The sequence below is a fragment of the Echinops telfairi genome, unplaced genomic scaffold (genome assembly GCF_000313985.2).
Source record: "Echinops telfairi isolate 266 unplaced genomic scaffold, ASM31398v2 ScPeMD7_7458;HRSCAF=8496, whole genome shotgun sequence".
NCBI classification, from domain to species: domain Eukaryota; kingdom Metazoa; phylum Chordata; class Mammalia; order Afrosoricida; family Tenrecidae; genus Echinops; species Echinops telfairi.
The window spans coordinates 50328302-50343185 of record NW_022111358.1 but is presented as its reverse complement, the minus strand read 5'-3'; the positions used below and the strand labels follow the sequence as shown (position 1 = coordinate 50343185).

The 14884-nt window shown below is 62.2% G+C and overlaps 1 protein-coding gene across 1 annotated transcript in view; it reads right to left on the bottom strand.

Moving 5' to 3' along the window:
• BAHCC1 (BAH domain and coiled-coil containing 1) overlaps positions 1–14884 on the bottom strand; it is a 33185-nt gene that overhangs the window by 4264 nt on the left and 14037 nt on the right. The window contains exons 9-24 of the mRNA XM_045299776.1: positions 13953–14759; positions 7845–8050; positions 7595–7731; positions 6875–7003; positions 4896–5013; positions 3885–4152; positions 3058–3240; positions 2656–2951; positions 2430–2534; positions 2205–2361; positions 2001–2115; positions 1846–1921; positions 1652–1760; positions 637–756; positions 176–352; positions 1–56 (exon numbers count right to left, since the gene is read on the bottom strand). The exon at positions 1–56 is cut by the window's left edge and continues 1179 nt beyond it. Of these exons, the coding sequence (XP_045155711.1) occupies positions 1–56; positions 176–352; positions 637–756; positions 1652–1760; positions 1846–1921; positions 2001–2115; positions 2205–2361; positions 2430–2534; positions 2656–2951; positions 3058–3240; positions 3885–4152; positions 4896–5013; positions 6875–7003; positions 7595–7731; positions 7845–8050; positions 13953–14759 (3059 nt within the window). The remainder of the gene's footprint in view (positions 57–175; positions 353–636; positions 757–1651; positions 1761–1845; positions 1922–2000; positions 2116–2204; positions 2362–2429; positions 2535–2655; positions 2952–3057; positions 3241–3884; positions 4153–4895; positions 5014–6874; positions 7004–7594; positions 7732–7844; positions 8051–13952; positions 14760–14884) is intronic.

The following is a 14884-nucleotide window of genomic DNA, read 5'->3' as shown; positions in this document are numbered from 1 at the left end:
GTGCTCCGTGGCTCCCGCGGGGGGTTTGGCACCTGAGGTGAGGAGGTCGGCTTTGCCTGGGGGTTGGGGGCGGGGTAGGGGGTCGGTTAGCATCGGCATGGCCCCCACCCACCTCGCCAGATGCCAGCCTGGCCCGCAACGCGTCAGCCACCCCCCACCCCTGCAAGTGACCTACCGGCTCTGTCTTTGGCCACGGATTTCTTTCCGGGTGTCTTGGGGGCTTCAGAGACGTCGTGCACCTTGGGGGACAGGCTGGGGGTGGGATTCTCACTGGGTGGGGGTGCCTCGCTGGACACTTTCTTGCTTCTCCGACAGGTGCTGGACACCAGCAGGGCTGGGGAGGGCTCTGTGCCTGCAGGGGGGGGGGGCAGGTCCCCGGGTGACTGCCCCTTCGCCCCCTGAATACCTATGTGACTGGGGCCCAGGCTGCTATGGAGATGGGGCAGGGTGGACAGTCCTTTCCTGGAGAATCCCCTCCCTGAGGGCTGACCCTCCACATGGGCTACCGGGGCCCTAGGAGTCACATCTTCTCTGTTGGGTGGCCCCTCCCCATGGTTCAGCGGCTCCCTAGGCCACCTCCTCCCTCCCAGGACCTCACCACTCTGTCGCCCCCCCTTCCCACCCCCCGGCACGTACACTGGATCTTGAAGTCTGGTGGCAGCAGCCGGATGTTGGAGACAGCGATGTGGCCGGTGTCCCCGTCATCAAACTCCACCACCACAGAGTCCAGGTCCTCCTCCTCATCACTGGAAGACCCTGTGGAGGGTGGGCAGTGACATCAGCCACTCGGTAGCTCTGCTCAGCACCCTGAAGGTCCCTAGGTGGGTCCCAGGACAGCTGGGAGGTCCCTGGAAAGTGACCGGGCCAACCCAGCCCCTGGTCCCATCCGGACCAGGTGCTTCCTCTGCACCTGTTGCTGTGGTTGGGAAATGACCCCCCTCCACCACCCCACCCTGGTGGACAGTGGCTGTGCTTTGGGCCAAAACCACTAGCTGCTCCTTGGGAGAAGGACGGGGCTCCCCACACCCCAAACAGTTAGTCTTGGAAACTCACAGGGCAGTTCTACCCTGTCCTGTGAGCCAGCATTGCCTCCATAGCAGTGAGTTTGTTTTGTTGGTTACTAGGAGCCCTGGTAACATAGTGTTTCCCTGTCGGGTTGCTAACTACATGGTCAGCAGTTTGAGACCACCAGCCACCCCTCGGGAAAAAAAGTGGCCTTTTTAGTCCCATAAACAATTACAGTCTTGGAAATTCAAGGGCCAGTCCTATAAAGCCACTATGAGCCTGCATCGTCTCAGTGGCAGGGGGTGACCCCCACCCTGGTGGTGCTGCTAACCACAAGCTCTGGGGTTCAAACCCACCAGCTTCTCCACGAGAGAAAGAGGAGGCTGTCTGCTCGGGTAGAAATTTCCAACCTCAGAAACCTTACCCTACACAGGGATCCAGGGCACGGGGGTGAGGGAGGAGCCCCCCGAGCCCCCCTCCTATATCTACCCCGCCCTGCCTTGGGTCAAGAGGACCACGTGACCCCAGCACAGGGCTCAGGGGTCCTCCCAACCTGACTTCCTGTGCCTCCGCTGGAGCACACAGAGCTGACTGCAGGGGCTGCCTGCTCTGGGTCCCCCAGCTTGAAGGCGCCGGGCCGACTTACCTTGGACCACATTGCCCGGGTAGAGGCAGCGGGACTTCTGGCTCCAGTAGGCACAGACCCTGGTGCCGGGTGGCAGGTACCGGCTGGACTGTGGCCGGACGTCCAGGACCTGTGGGGACAGAGGGGGCCGGCCCGTGAGTGGGCAGAGCGTGGCACGGCTGAGGGGGCAGGACTGGGCGCCCTCCCATGCTCACCGCCTCCTGCAGCAGCTGCTCTAGAGAGTACACCCTCTGCCGGTTCCCGCGCTCGCCGTCGAGGACGATGCTGTAACTAGGGGGCCGGGCAGGGTGAGAGGCGCCCAGCGCACTGAGCGCCCACGTCTCCGCCCCTCCCCCCACACCCCGCCTACATGTCGGGGGGCTGCAGGGTCCTCACGCTGCCTGCGTACAGCAGGCTGTCCTCTCGGGGGATGAGCACGGGCAGCCCGTCCTGCAGGTCCTCCTTGTGGATGACGCAGGAGCGCGCTGCGGGCAGGGGCGGGGTCAGTGTCCACCGAGGCCCCGCCCCCGAAGAGCCCCGCCCCCGAAGAGCCCCGCCCCGCCATCCCGCTCACCCAGGGCGGCGCTCTGCTCAGAGCTCAGGGAGCCACTGGCGCCCTCTGCGTCCTCGTCCTCATCCCCTTCTTCCGAGAAGGTGCTGTTGTCGTCGAACTGGAAGTGGTCCTCCACCGCGAAGCTCTCCAGCAGCCGGCTCACCGCCCGGCCCTTGCCCTGCGGGGCGGGGTCAGCTCTAGTTCTGGGGGCAGAAGCCAGCCCTGGGGGGTGGGGGGGGGTGGTACCTGCTTGCTGACCTTGGTCTTCACCTTGCCCAGTTTCCTGCCCTTGCCCAGGATGGCTTTGGCATTGCGAGGGGACAGCGTGATGGACAGGGCTCCGTTCTTCCGCTGGGTGGGGTGGGCAGAGGGGGGGCTGTATGAGGGGGGTGCCCTGAGCCACAGCTGGAGGAGGAAGGTGGGTGGCAGAGGGTCCTCCAAGGCCCTCCCACCTTCTGCCCGGGACCCTCACCCGCAGCGCCGGCTGCAGCATGGTGCTTTTTCGAGTGGCCCTCTTGAGACGCTCGTTGGCCAGTGTGCCACCCTCCTCCCGGCAGGCAAAGGCCCGGGCCGGGCTGAAGAAGGCCTCCCTGGAGGCAGAGATCCTGGGCTCGGCCCGCAGGCCCCCTGGGGCCTTGGCCTTCTTCTTGCCAGCTGCTCGGGGTGGCCTCCGCCTAGGTGCCCGCTCTAGCCTGGCACCCACCTCGGCCCTCACTGCCCGCCTCTTGATCTTGACCTCTCCCTCTGGGCTAGCTGGGCGGCAGGTTCCTGTAGGAAGGAGGGGAGGCATCCGTGAAGGTCCTGGCTGGGAGACCCCTGCCCCTGGGGTTACCCAGCAACAGGCCCTGCCCAGGCCCCTCCCCTGTGGGGTTACCAGGCAGGCCCTGCCGCTCCCTCTTCTTCTTGGCCTTCTGGTTGGCCTCCATCTTGACCACAGAGGAGGGCGAGGCCCCCAAGATGGCCATGCTGGCTGCCGCGTGCAGCGCCAGGGCCGGCTCCTTGGACAGGACCTCGGCCCCCGGGAGGTGCTCACAGTCCTCCACGTCAGAGTCACTGCCTGAGAAAGAGGCGGGCTCCCATGACGCGGCAGCCCAGGGCCACCATGCAGGGGTGCCGACTGCACGGGAGCATACGGGCACACTTGGAGCTGTGGGGGACCAGTCACTGCCATGCCTTCAGCTGCCCCTCCCCGGTGGGTGCGTAAGGGCTCATTTGGGCCCCTGGGTCTAGTCTTCTCTAACCCCCAGGCTGGGGCGGGGCCCCTGCTATGCCTGGTCCTCCTGCCCCACATCCTGCTTCCTCTCCCCTTCAGACTAGGGGCTTCTTCCTTTGTCCTTTGTCAGGGAGGCCCTGGGGGCGGAGAGGAAGTGCCTGTCTGTCCAGGGACTCCTGGACGTGGGCGCTGGCCAGGCCTGTCGGTACCTCCCCTCAGCTGGGCCTCTGCTTCGGAAGAAATGGGGGGGTCAGGGGCTTACTCTACCTCCCTCCCCAGATTGTGACTCCATGGGGCACTGAGCTCTGACCCTGGGTCCCCTGCAAGGAGACCCTGGCCTCCTGCCCCTGCCTGTCCAGCCAATGGCCCCTCTGAGCCTGCACACACCACCAGCTCTGGCTGGGCTTAGGAGTATCTTGGGGCCCCCAACCAGGGACTCTGGCCTGGAAGCCCCCCCACAGCAGGCTCCGTCCCCCACTGGGCAGTACCTGGCAGCTTGCGCAGGAACGTGGGGACCTCCTTGTCGCCATCACCCTCTGCCTGTGGGTGCCGGGTCACCCCTGACACCTTGGTGGCCTGGGCCCGGGAAAGTTTCTTTCGGATACGCCCGCCCAGGACAGCCTCCTTCCGCCGGAAAGGGCCGAGGCCTGCGGGCAGCCCCTTGCTCTTGACCTTTGGCTTCAGCTGGCCCACTTTGTGGGCGACCACAGCGGCCAGCTTGGCCTGGGGGCCGCTCTTCTTGCGCTGCACCCTCTCCTGGGAACGAAAGGGAAAATGACACTGTCCTCACACGCAGGCACCTGCCCCGTGGTCTGGGGCTCCCTCTGCCAGTGTCCATGCAAAGGCGGCTCCCTGAGGCTCTTGGGGGCCAAGCCTCAGTGGAGGGGGGGCACTGTGGTCATGGTAACACAGCTGTAGTAGGTAAGGACAGGTGACTGCTTTTGTAAGGGGGCCAGGGCTCGGGGCTCGGGGTCAATGTGCTGACCCAGCTTTTTCACCAGCTCTTCCCATGACTCGGGAACGGAGGGGCGCCCCAGCACGGAGGAGGAGGAGGGGTGCTGCATCCCCCCCAGGAGTGCTGCATCCCCCCACACCATGGGAGACGTGGGAAGACAGGGCTGGCCACTTCAACGTGGCGGCCCTGTGGACAAGGTGCTCCTCTCCTCTCTGCCCACAGATGCTGCGGAGGGGCACCTGGTTCTGGAGCAGGGGGGCCGGGCCGTGCACAAGGTGTTGCTGGCACTCAGGGTGGGGTGGCCTGGACCATGCCCCGAGTTCCGGTGCTGCCCCTCCAGTGCTGTCCTCGCACCCGAGGGTAGACACCCCCATGGGGCTGCCAAGGGGCTGTGTCCGTGTGCTGGAGCCCACCACCCTGGGGCATGGTGATGGCGGGCAGGAGATAGGCCCCCAAATGTGTCTCCCTCCTGGTCATTTAGTGGTGACCAGCCTATCCTGCCCAGCTGGCCCGAACAGCTGACTCAGGGTGTGGGGGTACTCACCGCAGGGGTGGCCTGCAGGCCCACGTAGACACCCCGCTCCGGTCGGTTCTGCTTCTCCGGGGGCTCCCCAGCACCCCGCAGTTCTGCACACAGCAGGCTCAGGCCTGTCCGCACTGCCCTGGGCAGACAGACAGACAGAGATGCGCCAGCATGGGTAGGGGCTCCTGAGCTGGTCCCCCACACCCTGGCTGGCCAGTCCTGCTGGTACTGTTCTTCCCAAGGGCTTCCCTGGGTGCCCCCTCCTGACTCCACACGTGGCCCGGGTAGGCCCCACCTGCTGCCCCGCCCTGCCCTGCTGTTGGGGGAGGCGGGAGCTATGTGTCTGTGTCTGCCCTGCCCTGTCACCCAGTAATACCCATGACTGGGCCCATGGCCTCAATCTTTCCCCCTGGATAATGGGTGGGGCAGTTTGGCCTCTGCAGAGTGAGGGTCCATCTCGGTCCTTGGGAAGCGGTGGGCCAGGGCTAGCACAGTCAGGGGCACAGGGGATGTGAGGAGATTGGCTAATCCTGCCTGGGAGGGGGAAGCAGTCTAGGAATGTGGTCCCCCTGCCCTGGGTCCCTGCCACTGAGCAAGGCCACATTACCCACATGACCCCTCCCACCTCCCAGATGTGCTCAGGTCTGATGCTGCACCCCAGTTTCTCCACTCCCCCAGGAGAGGGCAGGGCTGGGGCGCCCCAAACAGCCTTCCTTTTATCACTGGGCACTCTTGGGGGACACTGTGCCTCGGAGAGCCCTCACTAGTGCCAGGGGCTTTTGTCTACCCCGGCACCTCCCACAGGGAGCTTGGCTGCTGACCCTCGGTCTGACCGAACCAAGCGCTGAGGCTGGCCCCTGATCCCTCCTGCCCCTCCCTGCTTAGGCAAAGTGCACTGTGGATGGAGGTAGAGCACCCTGCTAGATGTGGGGGTGTCCCCTGCCTGTCCAAGGGGAGGTCAGTGGGAAGCCACCACCAGGCCGCAGGTAAGAGACACTGCCCCTGGGCCCCATGGCCAGCTGCCTCCCTTGGGGACCAGGGCTGCGAGGAGAGTCTGGGACAAGAGCCCAGAGCTGGGGGAGAGGGGGATGGGTACCAGCAAAGTCAGTTTCTTCCATCCCAGGGCTGCTGGCCTGTAACCAACAGGGGCTTTCCAGGTGGGACCTGGCTCTTGGGGTCAGTAGGGAGTGGCCACAATGCAGGCCAAGGCTCCCAGGGCTGACAAGTGGTGGCCAAGTGGCTCCAGGTTGCAGCATGGGGCAGCCCTGCCAAGTCCCCGGCAACCCTGATCTGTGGGCCTAGCTGTGCCCAGCAGTCCTCCCAGCCCTGGCTGGTTCTCAGAGGGGTCCCCTAGAGCCCCATGCTGGGCGACACCTGGACCGAGCGGAGGGACAGCTCAGGGAGATGCCCCCCACCATATGCTGCCCTCCCTCCCTCCACCGCTTATAGTCAACGAGCGCCCCCCCCTCCCGGTAACCTTCCCTGCGTTTGCTAATGTTTTGTGACATAAAGCCCCGAGATTAATTTTTGCCTCTGTCTTAATTGAAGGAACCATTTAGTGCAGATTTAACTATTATTACCGAATCATCAGGATTGATGCCGGGCGAAGGGGCTCGCGCCAATCGTGTTTGGAGGAGCTCAGAGGATTTATGCAAATGGGCCTGCCGGGAGAGGCAATTTGTAGCCGAGAAGGACAATTATACCAGGCCGGGAGTGCGCGCAGAGCGCGCCGGGCGGGAATGGGTAATAACTCGCAGCCGCGCAGCGTGGCCAACAGCTCAGGCTGCAGATAAAGAGGCTTGCCCGCCTGGGGGCCGCAGGTGGCCGAGCTGTGTGGCTGGGCATGGTGGTGGTGGTGGGGACATTGGAGCCCTTGGGGGCTCCTGGGGCTGACAGCTGGTAAAGAGGGGAGGCCTGTACCCGAGGGGCCCCCTGGCCCTGTCCTGCTGGGCACTGGAGGTGGCCTCTGCTGGCCTGAGACCTGCAGGGCTGGCACTCACTTGACGTTCTTGCTGTCATGCCTGGCCAGCTGGCCCCCAGGGCGCAGGGCGGGCAGGGGGCTGGTGTACTTTCGCTTGCGGGGCCGGCCAGGTCCTCGGCGGGCGGGGCTCCGGGAGCTCTCGTCCCTCCTGGGGGACACGGGGTGGTAGGGGTGGGGGAGAGTCAGCTGCTATGCCCACCATTTCCTGCAGAGGGCCCTGCTCCTGGGGCTCCACAGGCCTTGGCCTAGTGCCCTGACTCAGCTGGCCGAAAAGGAAGGCCAGCATCCTTACTGCCACCCTGTCCCTGCTGTCCCCCAACCATCCTGTGTGCTGACCCTAAGCCCCGCCCTGGTCTCCCAGTAACCCCTCTGAACCCCTTTCCCCATTCCATCCTTGGCCTCCGAGACCCCCTAATCTGTAGCCCCAGTCTCCCACTTTTACCTCTCAGCATCCTCATTTGCGTCCTCAGTCCCGCCTGGTCCTCAGCAACCCCCTTGACCCCCCCCAAGCCCCCTTTTGACTTCTGACCCCCAGCACCTCTGACCCCCTGCATCCCTTCTAATCCGGCACTTCCTCTGGCCCCCAGAGGGGACCCCCTCTGACAATGCTGCTGGAAGCAACAGCCTTGCCCCAGAAGTGGTTTCCCAGGGTGGTCTCTGCCGCGACTGTCTCCCCTCTCCAAGGCCGCCCCCTGGGCCCCAGCCACGAGGCAAGGCTGTGGGTGCGGCCTGCACGTACTCGTGGTCCTGCCTGCGCTGCAGCCTGGCCAGCTCCCGCTGCTTCTCCTTGTAGCGCCGCTGCAGCTCAGCCAGCCGGACGCGCATCTCCACCTCCTGAGTGTCCAGCCGCTCCATAGCCACCTTCAGTGGGCACACCTGGAAGTGCGGCACAAGGGCCGTGAGCATAGGGGCAGGTGGACCCCCCCACAGTGGGCTCAGTCCCACCCCTCCCACGCAGCATCAGCCTGGTGCCTGGCACCTCCACTCACAGGCTTGGCTTTTGGGGTCCAGGTGTCCTTCCGCTGCAGGATCTGCATGCGGGGGGTGAGTGCGGGCCTGCCGCTGGGGGTGGCGGCTGGCGTTGGGGCCGCCGGCGTGGGGTCCTCCTGACCTGCGGCCTCCACCAGGGACCAGGCTGTGGCCAGCGTGGCCAGACGCTTCAAATTGGAGGCCAGCACCTCCTCCTCCTGCTCCTCTGTGGGGGAGATGAGGGGGTCAGGGTGCATGCGTTACACATGGGTGTGTGTGCAAGCTCCTATGTATATACACAGGTGTCTGCAGGTGTGAGTGTGGATAAGACGTGTGTACATGAGTATGTGTGTGAACAGGTGTGTACAGTTGTACATGCACACCTGTGTAGGTGTGAGTGTGTACACATGGTTACATGTGAGTTATATGTATAGAAGTGTGTATGTGCAGGTACGAGAGCATATGCCTGTATGTGTGAGCATGTGCATACACAAGTGTGTGTGCATGGGCATTTTTGAACAGGTGTGTGCACCTGGGTGTTGGGGCTGCAGATGGGCCTGGGGGGCAGTAAGTATAGGGTCCCCATGCTGACCCCCAACTGGGATCTTGTGCTGGGTCGGGACTTAGACTACCCCAAAGAGGACAGGCTCTTGTGGGCACCACCCTACGGCCCTGAGATAGCCAGTCCCCCAAGATGTGGGGAGTATAATTAGGGCCAGGCTCTAGGGCTGGGTCCCAGATGAGGAGCCCTTCCCCTGTGGGTATGTGGCAGACTGGCGTGGCACAGCCCCAAAGCACCAGAGCTAGGGGCGCACACACTCCTGAGAAGTCAAAGTCAGAGCACGTGTGTTCCCACCTTGGCCAGGGGCTGCCTGTGGGTCAGGGCTACAGCAGCAGCCAGAGGGGTCTAGGCCCAGGACACTCAGGCGCTGGACAGGGAGAAGTGCTCTGAGCAAGACTCCTGAGAGGCCCTCAGGCCACCACAGGTTGATACTCTGCTCCAAGGACACTGAGGTCTCGGAGCCACGGTCAGTCAGAGGCAGGTGCCCGTGGGACAGAGCTGCCGTACTGCCAGCACTTCCTAGGCTTGGCCACCAGGGCTAAGAGCTGCCATTCACCCATCTTCCCTTCCGTCCGGCCGTATACACACCACCCAACTCTCCCTTATTGAAGGCCATGCCCTGACGGGAGAGGCCTGGGAAGCTGTCCTTTCCCCACCGGTGCACCCCCTCAAGGTCCCAGAGGGCCCTGGGGTGGGCAAGAGTAGGTCAGTCCATAGCAGGCTGGACAGGTGAGGAAGGAGGCCTGGAGGTGTGGTCAGAATCCTGGGTCAGGGTCATGGCAGATTAGAAGGGGGCCGGGATGAAGGTGGGAGTGGTGGGCAGATAGCTACCCTCATGCTGATTGCAGGAAGAGTGGACTCCTGGGGTAGTAATGGAGGGGGGCCACTGCCCCGGTGGAGTGAGGAGTGAGGAACAGCAGAAGTGGGGGATGGGTCACAGGTGAGGTGAAGCTGATCCCATAGGTAGGTAGTGGGGTGATGGGAACAGGCTTTCACTGGGGGTGGGGTGGGGGGAAGGAAACACAAACACAGAGGGCAGGTGGGGCTAAACTAGAGCTACCAGCAGGAAAAGGTAACTTCCAGAATAAATAGCTAGCTCTGTCCACTAGGGGGGCGCTTGGGAGCAGCAGCAGCCCAATCGCACAGCGCACGCCGAGTGCTCAGATGTTGGCTTCCAAGCATTCTGCACGAAAAGAGCTGGGGCAGCTTGGAGAACTCACTGCTTCCAGGTGGGGACAGGATGGGCCTGGAGTGTCCTGTAATGCCAGAAAGCAAGGACGGGTGGAGGAACAATGGGACAATGGGGACGTGTCAAAAGAACACAGGATCCGCCAAGATGGAAGGAGGCCCATCTTTCCCACCTTTGTTCAACAGCGTACTAGAACTCATAGCCACAGCACATGGGCAAGAAGAGGTAAAAGAGATGAGACACAAGCATCCTTGCTCCCGGAAGGCGTGATCCTCTCTGTAGAACACCTGGAAGAGCACTAATACAGGATTTCCGCAAAGTTGCAGGTGCAAAAACCAACACGCACAAGTCAGTGTGTTCCCACCAGGAGCCATGGATGCCCCCAAGAGGAAGCCAAGACAACACCTGCATCAGCAACAGCATCGAAAGCAACAGGCCCCGCGGGTGCACAGGAAGTGAAAGACATCCTCAAATGAAGACTAAAACCAATTCCCCGCCCTCCGGTCAGTGCCGACTCACAGCGACCCTACAGGGCAGGTAGAACTGCCCCTGTGGGTTTCCCAGACTCTCACTGTTGACAGGAGTACAAAGTCTCATGGCTTCGAACTGCTGGCCTTGTGGATCATAGCCGAAAGGGTAGCCACTACACTCCCCAGGCTCCATGAAAGAGCTAAATAAATGGAGAGGCATCCCCTGCTCACGGGTGGAAAGCCAGCATGTTGCTAAGATGACCACTTGCCTCGAGTCCATTCCGATTCACATCCAGCCCTGAGCATGTCAGCGCAGACGGTCCTGCTGCAGGGCTCTCAACGGCCAACCTTCCAGAAGCAGACTCTGAGGCCTCTCCTTCAAGGGGTCTTTGGGGGGATTCAAAACCCAGCCCTCCAGTTCGCTGCAGCACACACTGACCATCCGCGTCACTCAGGGCAGTTACGAGGCAGTACCATCCCAGCCACACACAGATGGAATGCCCTCCGTATCGGCACTTGAGTGTGTGCAGAGTCAAACATACCCTAAAAGTCACACGGAATTTTGGAGATTCAGGAAGCCCAAGCAATCTTGAGAATGAACAGACTGGAGGACACCCACTTCCTGATTTCAAAACGTACCACGAGCCGCCTGTAATCAAAACAGTGGCTGCTCTCACCTGGGAACAGAGACATAAACCAGGAGAACAGATTTGAAAGTCCAGGAAATAAGCCCACACATTTGTGGTCACCCGAAATCCACCAGGATGCCAAATTCATTCAGTGGAGAAAACAGTGTCTTCAACAAATGGTTTTGGAACAGACGGATCTCCACACGCACAAAAGAGTGCAGTCGGATCCCTACCTCACGCCATCTAAGGAAATTTTTAAAAATCAACACAGAATAGGTCCAGACCTGGCGCGTAGAGCAAAACCTACAGGATTCTTAGAAGAAAACATCAGGGGAAATAGTCAAACTTCTCTCTGCCCTGGCTTCACAATACACAACCAAAAAAAGTGCGGGAAACAAAAGAAAAAAATAGGTCGGTTGGACTTCTTTTTTTAAAAGGGGCCTCAAAGGACAAGACAGTGTAAGGCTCGTGGTGATCCCATGTGACTGAGGGAGTCCATGTGCCAGTCTGCTCTCCCGAAGTGGATGGCCGGGTCTTCTGTGGAGCGATGGGGCAGGCAGGTGGGGAGGGGTGGCCCAAAGTGCTGACCGCTCCTTTAGCAGTTGAAAGCTTAACTGTGCCACCAGGCTCCGACGATAAAGGGTTAATATCCAGGGGGTATTAAAAACCCCTCCTCACTCCGCAGTGAGGTCACAACAACACAATTCAAAGCTAGGCTGAGGGCTCACAGGGGCGGCTTTCCAAAGGTGAGGCAGCAGACGCCGATAAACACACGGCAAAAAACGCTCCCCATCCGCAGTCGCCGCAGTGGTTGCGCCGCAGTTGCTCCCAACTCACCTCACAGTAACCCAAGATCACGGGGCAGAGCCGAACCCCCTAAGGCGCACACTGCCAGGGCTCATCTCCCCGGGGCTGACCGCGGGTTCGAATCGGCCGAGTGCTTCACCACGGTGCCACCTGGGCTCCGACTTCCTTCATCAGCAGGGAAACTCAAATCCAGGAGTTGCCACCCATACCCACCTGGGTGGTTATTCTAACAGCAGGACGTGCAAAGGTACACGTGTTGATGAGGGCGTGGAGAGGCAGGCGCCCCTGCACGGGACGCTGTGACTGTGGCAGCTCCCTAGGCGTCATCGGGTGGTTCAACATCGGCTGAGCACCTGGCAAGTCCATCTCTAGGTGCTGGTCACGCGTGAGGTGCCGCTGGGTCTGTCCCCACTCATAGTGACCCCTGCACGGCAGAACGGAACACTGCCCGGTCCTCGCTCAGCCCACTGATGCAGCCACTGGGTCAACCCGGCTCCTTAAGAGTTTTTCTCTTCCTTTGGGCTGACCCGCTTTCAAGCCTGGTGTCCTTCTCCAGGGCCTGGTCCCTCCTGACAACGCGCCCAGAGTCCGAGAGATGAGGTGTCCCATCCTCGCGTCCACAGAGCACCCGGCCTGCGCATCTTCCAACAGACACCTTGCTCTGGTCGTCTGTGGAGCTTTCCAGATCCCTCACCACAATCCAAATGTATCAGTTCTCCCTGGGTCTCCCTAAGTATATGTGTGAGTATATGCCCATGGGATTGACAGCAGGGACTCAAATCAGTGTGTGCACACGAATGGTCATTACGGGGCACTATCTATGCACAGGAGCCAAGAGGCAGAGACAACGCCAGTGTCCACCCACTGCAGAACGGACAACCCAGATGTGGCATATGCACAGGAACAGAGAGCCACACACACAGGGACCCATCTCTGAGGCCGGTGGCACAGCGGCCTAAGTGGACTGCTAACTGCGCACACAGTGGTTTGAACCCGCCACCCGCCGGAGGCAGATGTGGCAGCCTGTCTGCAGTCACAGCGTCAGAACCCTTCTTGGGTCACTGTGCCAGAGGGTTTTGTTGGGTGTTGTGTACACGCTCACATATGTACACGTGCACTCGTACACCCCACAGCTACACCGAGAGACGGTGCCGTGGGTGGGGCACGGGGTCAGCAGTTCAAACTCACTAGCCAGACCACAGGAGAGCGGAGGCTGTCTGATCCTAAAGCGTTTAACATCTCGGGGACTCGGTCCCGAGTCGGAATCAACTCCGTGGCAGTGGGCTGGGCTGGGCTGGGTGGTAGCACAGTGGTTTATGTACTGGGCTGCTGACCACAGGGTTGGTGGTTTGAACCCAGCAGCCGCTCTGCGAGAGAAGACGAGACTGTCGCCCCCGTCAAGGTCTACTGTTGGGGAAACCCAGGGCGCAGGGGGGCTGTCGGTGGAGGTGGCCTCTGGGCAGTGGTTTGGTTTTACAGGTGGGGAGGGAGGAGGAATAATGTTTCCATCCAAAGGAGAGCAGCCTCGGCTCGTGATAAATACGGCGACGGTGAGAGGCACAGCCGGCACAGGACAGGCGCTGTGCGTCCCGCCCGGGCACGCTCAAGAAGGAGGAGGCGGAGGGAGAGAAGGATGACCGGGGCCAGGGGTTCCTGCTGGGCGTGGCGTGGGCTTCTTCTCAGTGCCCACGGAAGGCCTGGGGGACTCAGGAGCCCAGAGGCAGGGACTCCACCACCCACACTGGGGACAACCTGACCGTCGAGATTAACGGAGCCAGCGCCCTGGGGCTCTGTCCGGACAGCTGCCCGGCCAGCGGAGTCTTTCCTCAGCGAGCATGTGGTGTCCACACCTGCCTCCCTCCTCAAGCAAGGCCTTTGTCTGCACAGTCAAAGTCCACAGGTCCACTATGTGGCCCAAGAGGTGGGAGCGGGGGGCTCTCTCTGGGGATCCCCGGACTCACTCATGGGGGGAAATTAACTTTACATGAACCTCCAATTTACTCCCCTTGCAGCACAAAGATGGTGGGAACCAGAGACTCCTATAGATATCACCCCCACCAAGGACTGACCCAGTGCCCCCATGATGTCCTCCCTGGGCCGGAAAGGGCCGGAGAGGAGCTGGGCCTGTCCTCTTGACTGGAAGCCCACCCTCTCCCTGCTGGGCCAACCGGCCTGATGCTCAGGCCCGGTGGGCATCTGGGGTGCAAATCCAGGGGGGAGGAGAAAGCCCATGAGGAGGAGGCTGCCCCTTGGCCCTGCCTCTAAGACCCCCATCACGTCACCCTCCTTGCCCCTCCATAGCCTCAGGGTTTGGGGGGAGAAGGGCGTCCCCATCTCCAGCGCACCTGCAGCTGGTCCCGCACCGACAAGGGGCTGGAACCAGGGTAGGAAGCCTTTGGCCAGGAGCCCAGCACACCCCGGGAATAGCCGAACTGACCCAGAGCTGGGGCCCGAGGTGGGTGGACACTCACCTCCCAGAACGTGCTGGTCCCTCTGCCAAGGGGCCTCCAGGTCGGCCAGCTCGCTGAGCAAGGCGATGCCATCAATCCCTGAGCTTTGGGGCGGGGCTGAGGTGCTGGGGGGCCCTGGGGCAGCTGGGGATGGAGGCTCCAGAGGGCTGAGTCCTGGGAGGTCCCCCAGGTCGATGGTGGCGGCCACCAGGGCGTCCAGACTGGCCAGCACCCTGGGCAAGTTGCCACTGTGTACACAGGTGCCCCAGATCTCCTGAGGGTCTCTCTCTGCAGTGTCCTCTGTGTCGTGCCCCTGCAGCTCCTCCTCCTCGTCCTCCTCCTCTCTGCCCTCGCCGTCCGGGCTCCAGGCTGGCTGCTCCAGGGTCTGGGGGGTGGCCCCTGGTGCGGGACCCTGCGTTGCCCCCTCCTCCTTGCACCCCTCTGAGGTCCTCTCTTGCTCCCCTCCCTGAGTAGAATGAGCCTGGCCAGCAGCCCCTGAGTCCTCTCCTTCGACGAGGGCCCCAAATTGCAGCCCCTCCAGTGGGCTGGGGTCCGTTGCCTTCCCCGGGGGACTCCGCTCGGAGGGGTGAGGGGCGGCGGTTAAGTCTGGGGTCTCCCTGGCCCCCGGGAGCAGCCCAGGTTCCTCTAGGCTGGTGGGGGCGCAGGGGGGCGGCTCCCTGGGTGGGCATGTCCTCAGGGGCTCGGGCTGGGTGGGGGTAGTGGCTTGCATAGTTTCAGGGCCCACGAGGTCAGAAGAGAGTCGGTGCGTGGGGAGGGCAGAGGAGAAGCCCACACAGGCTGGGGGGCACGAGTATCCGGAGGGCAGGGCTGCAAAAGAGGGGGTGGCGTCAGGGAAGACACAGGGCAGTGGGTAGGCATGGGCATCTCACACCTTCTCAGAGGGCTTCCAGCATTCCACCTGTGTGGCAGGTATGGGACACACTGCTTTGGGT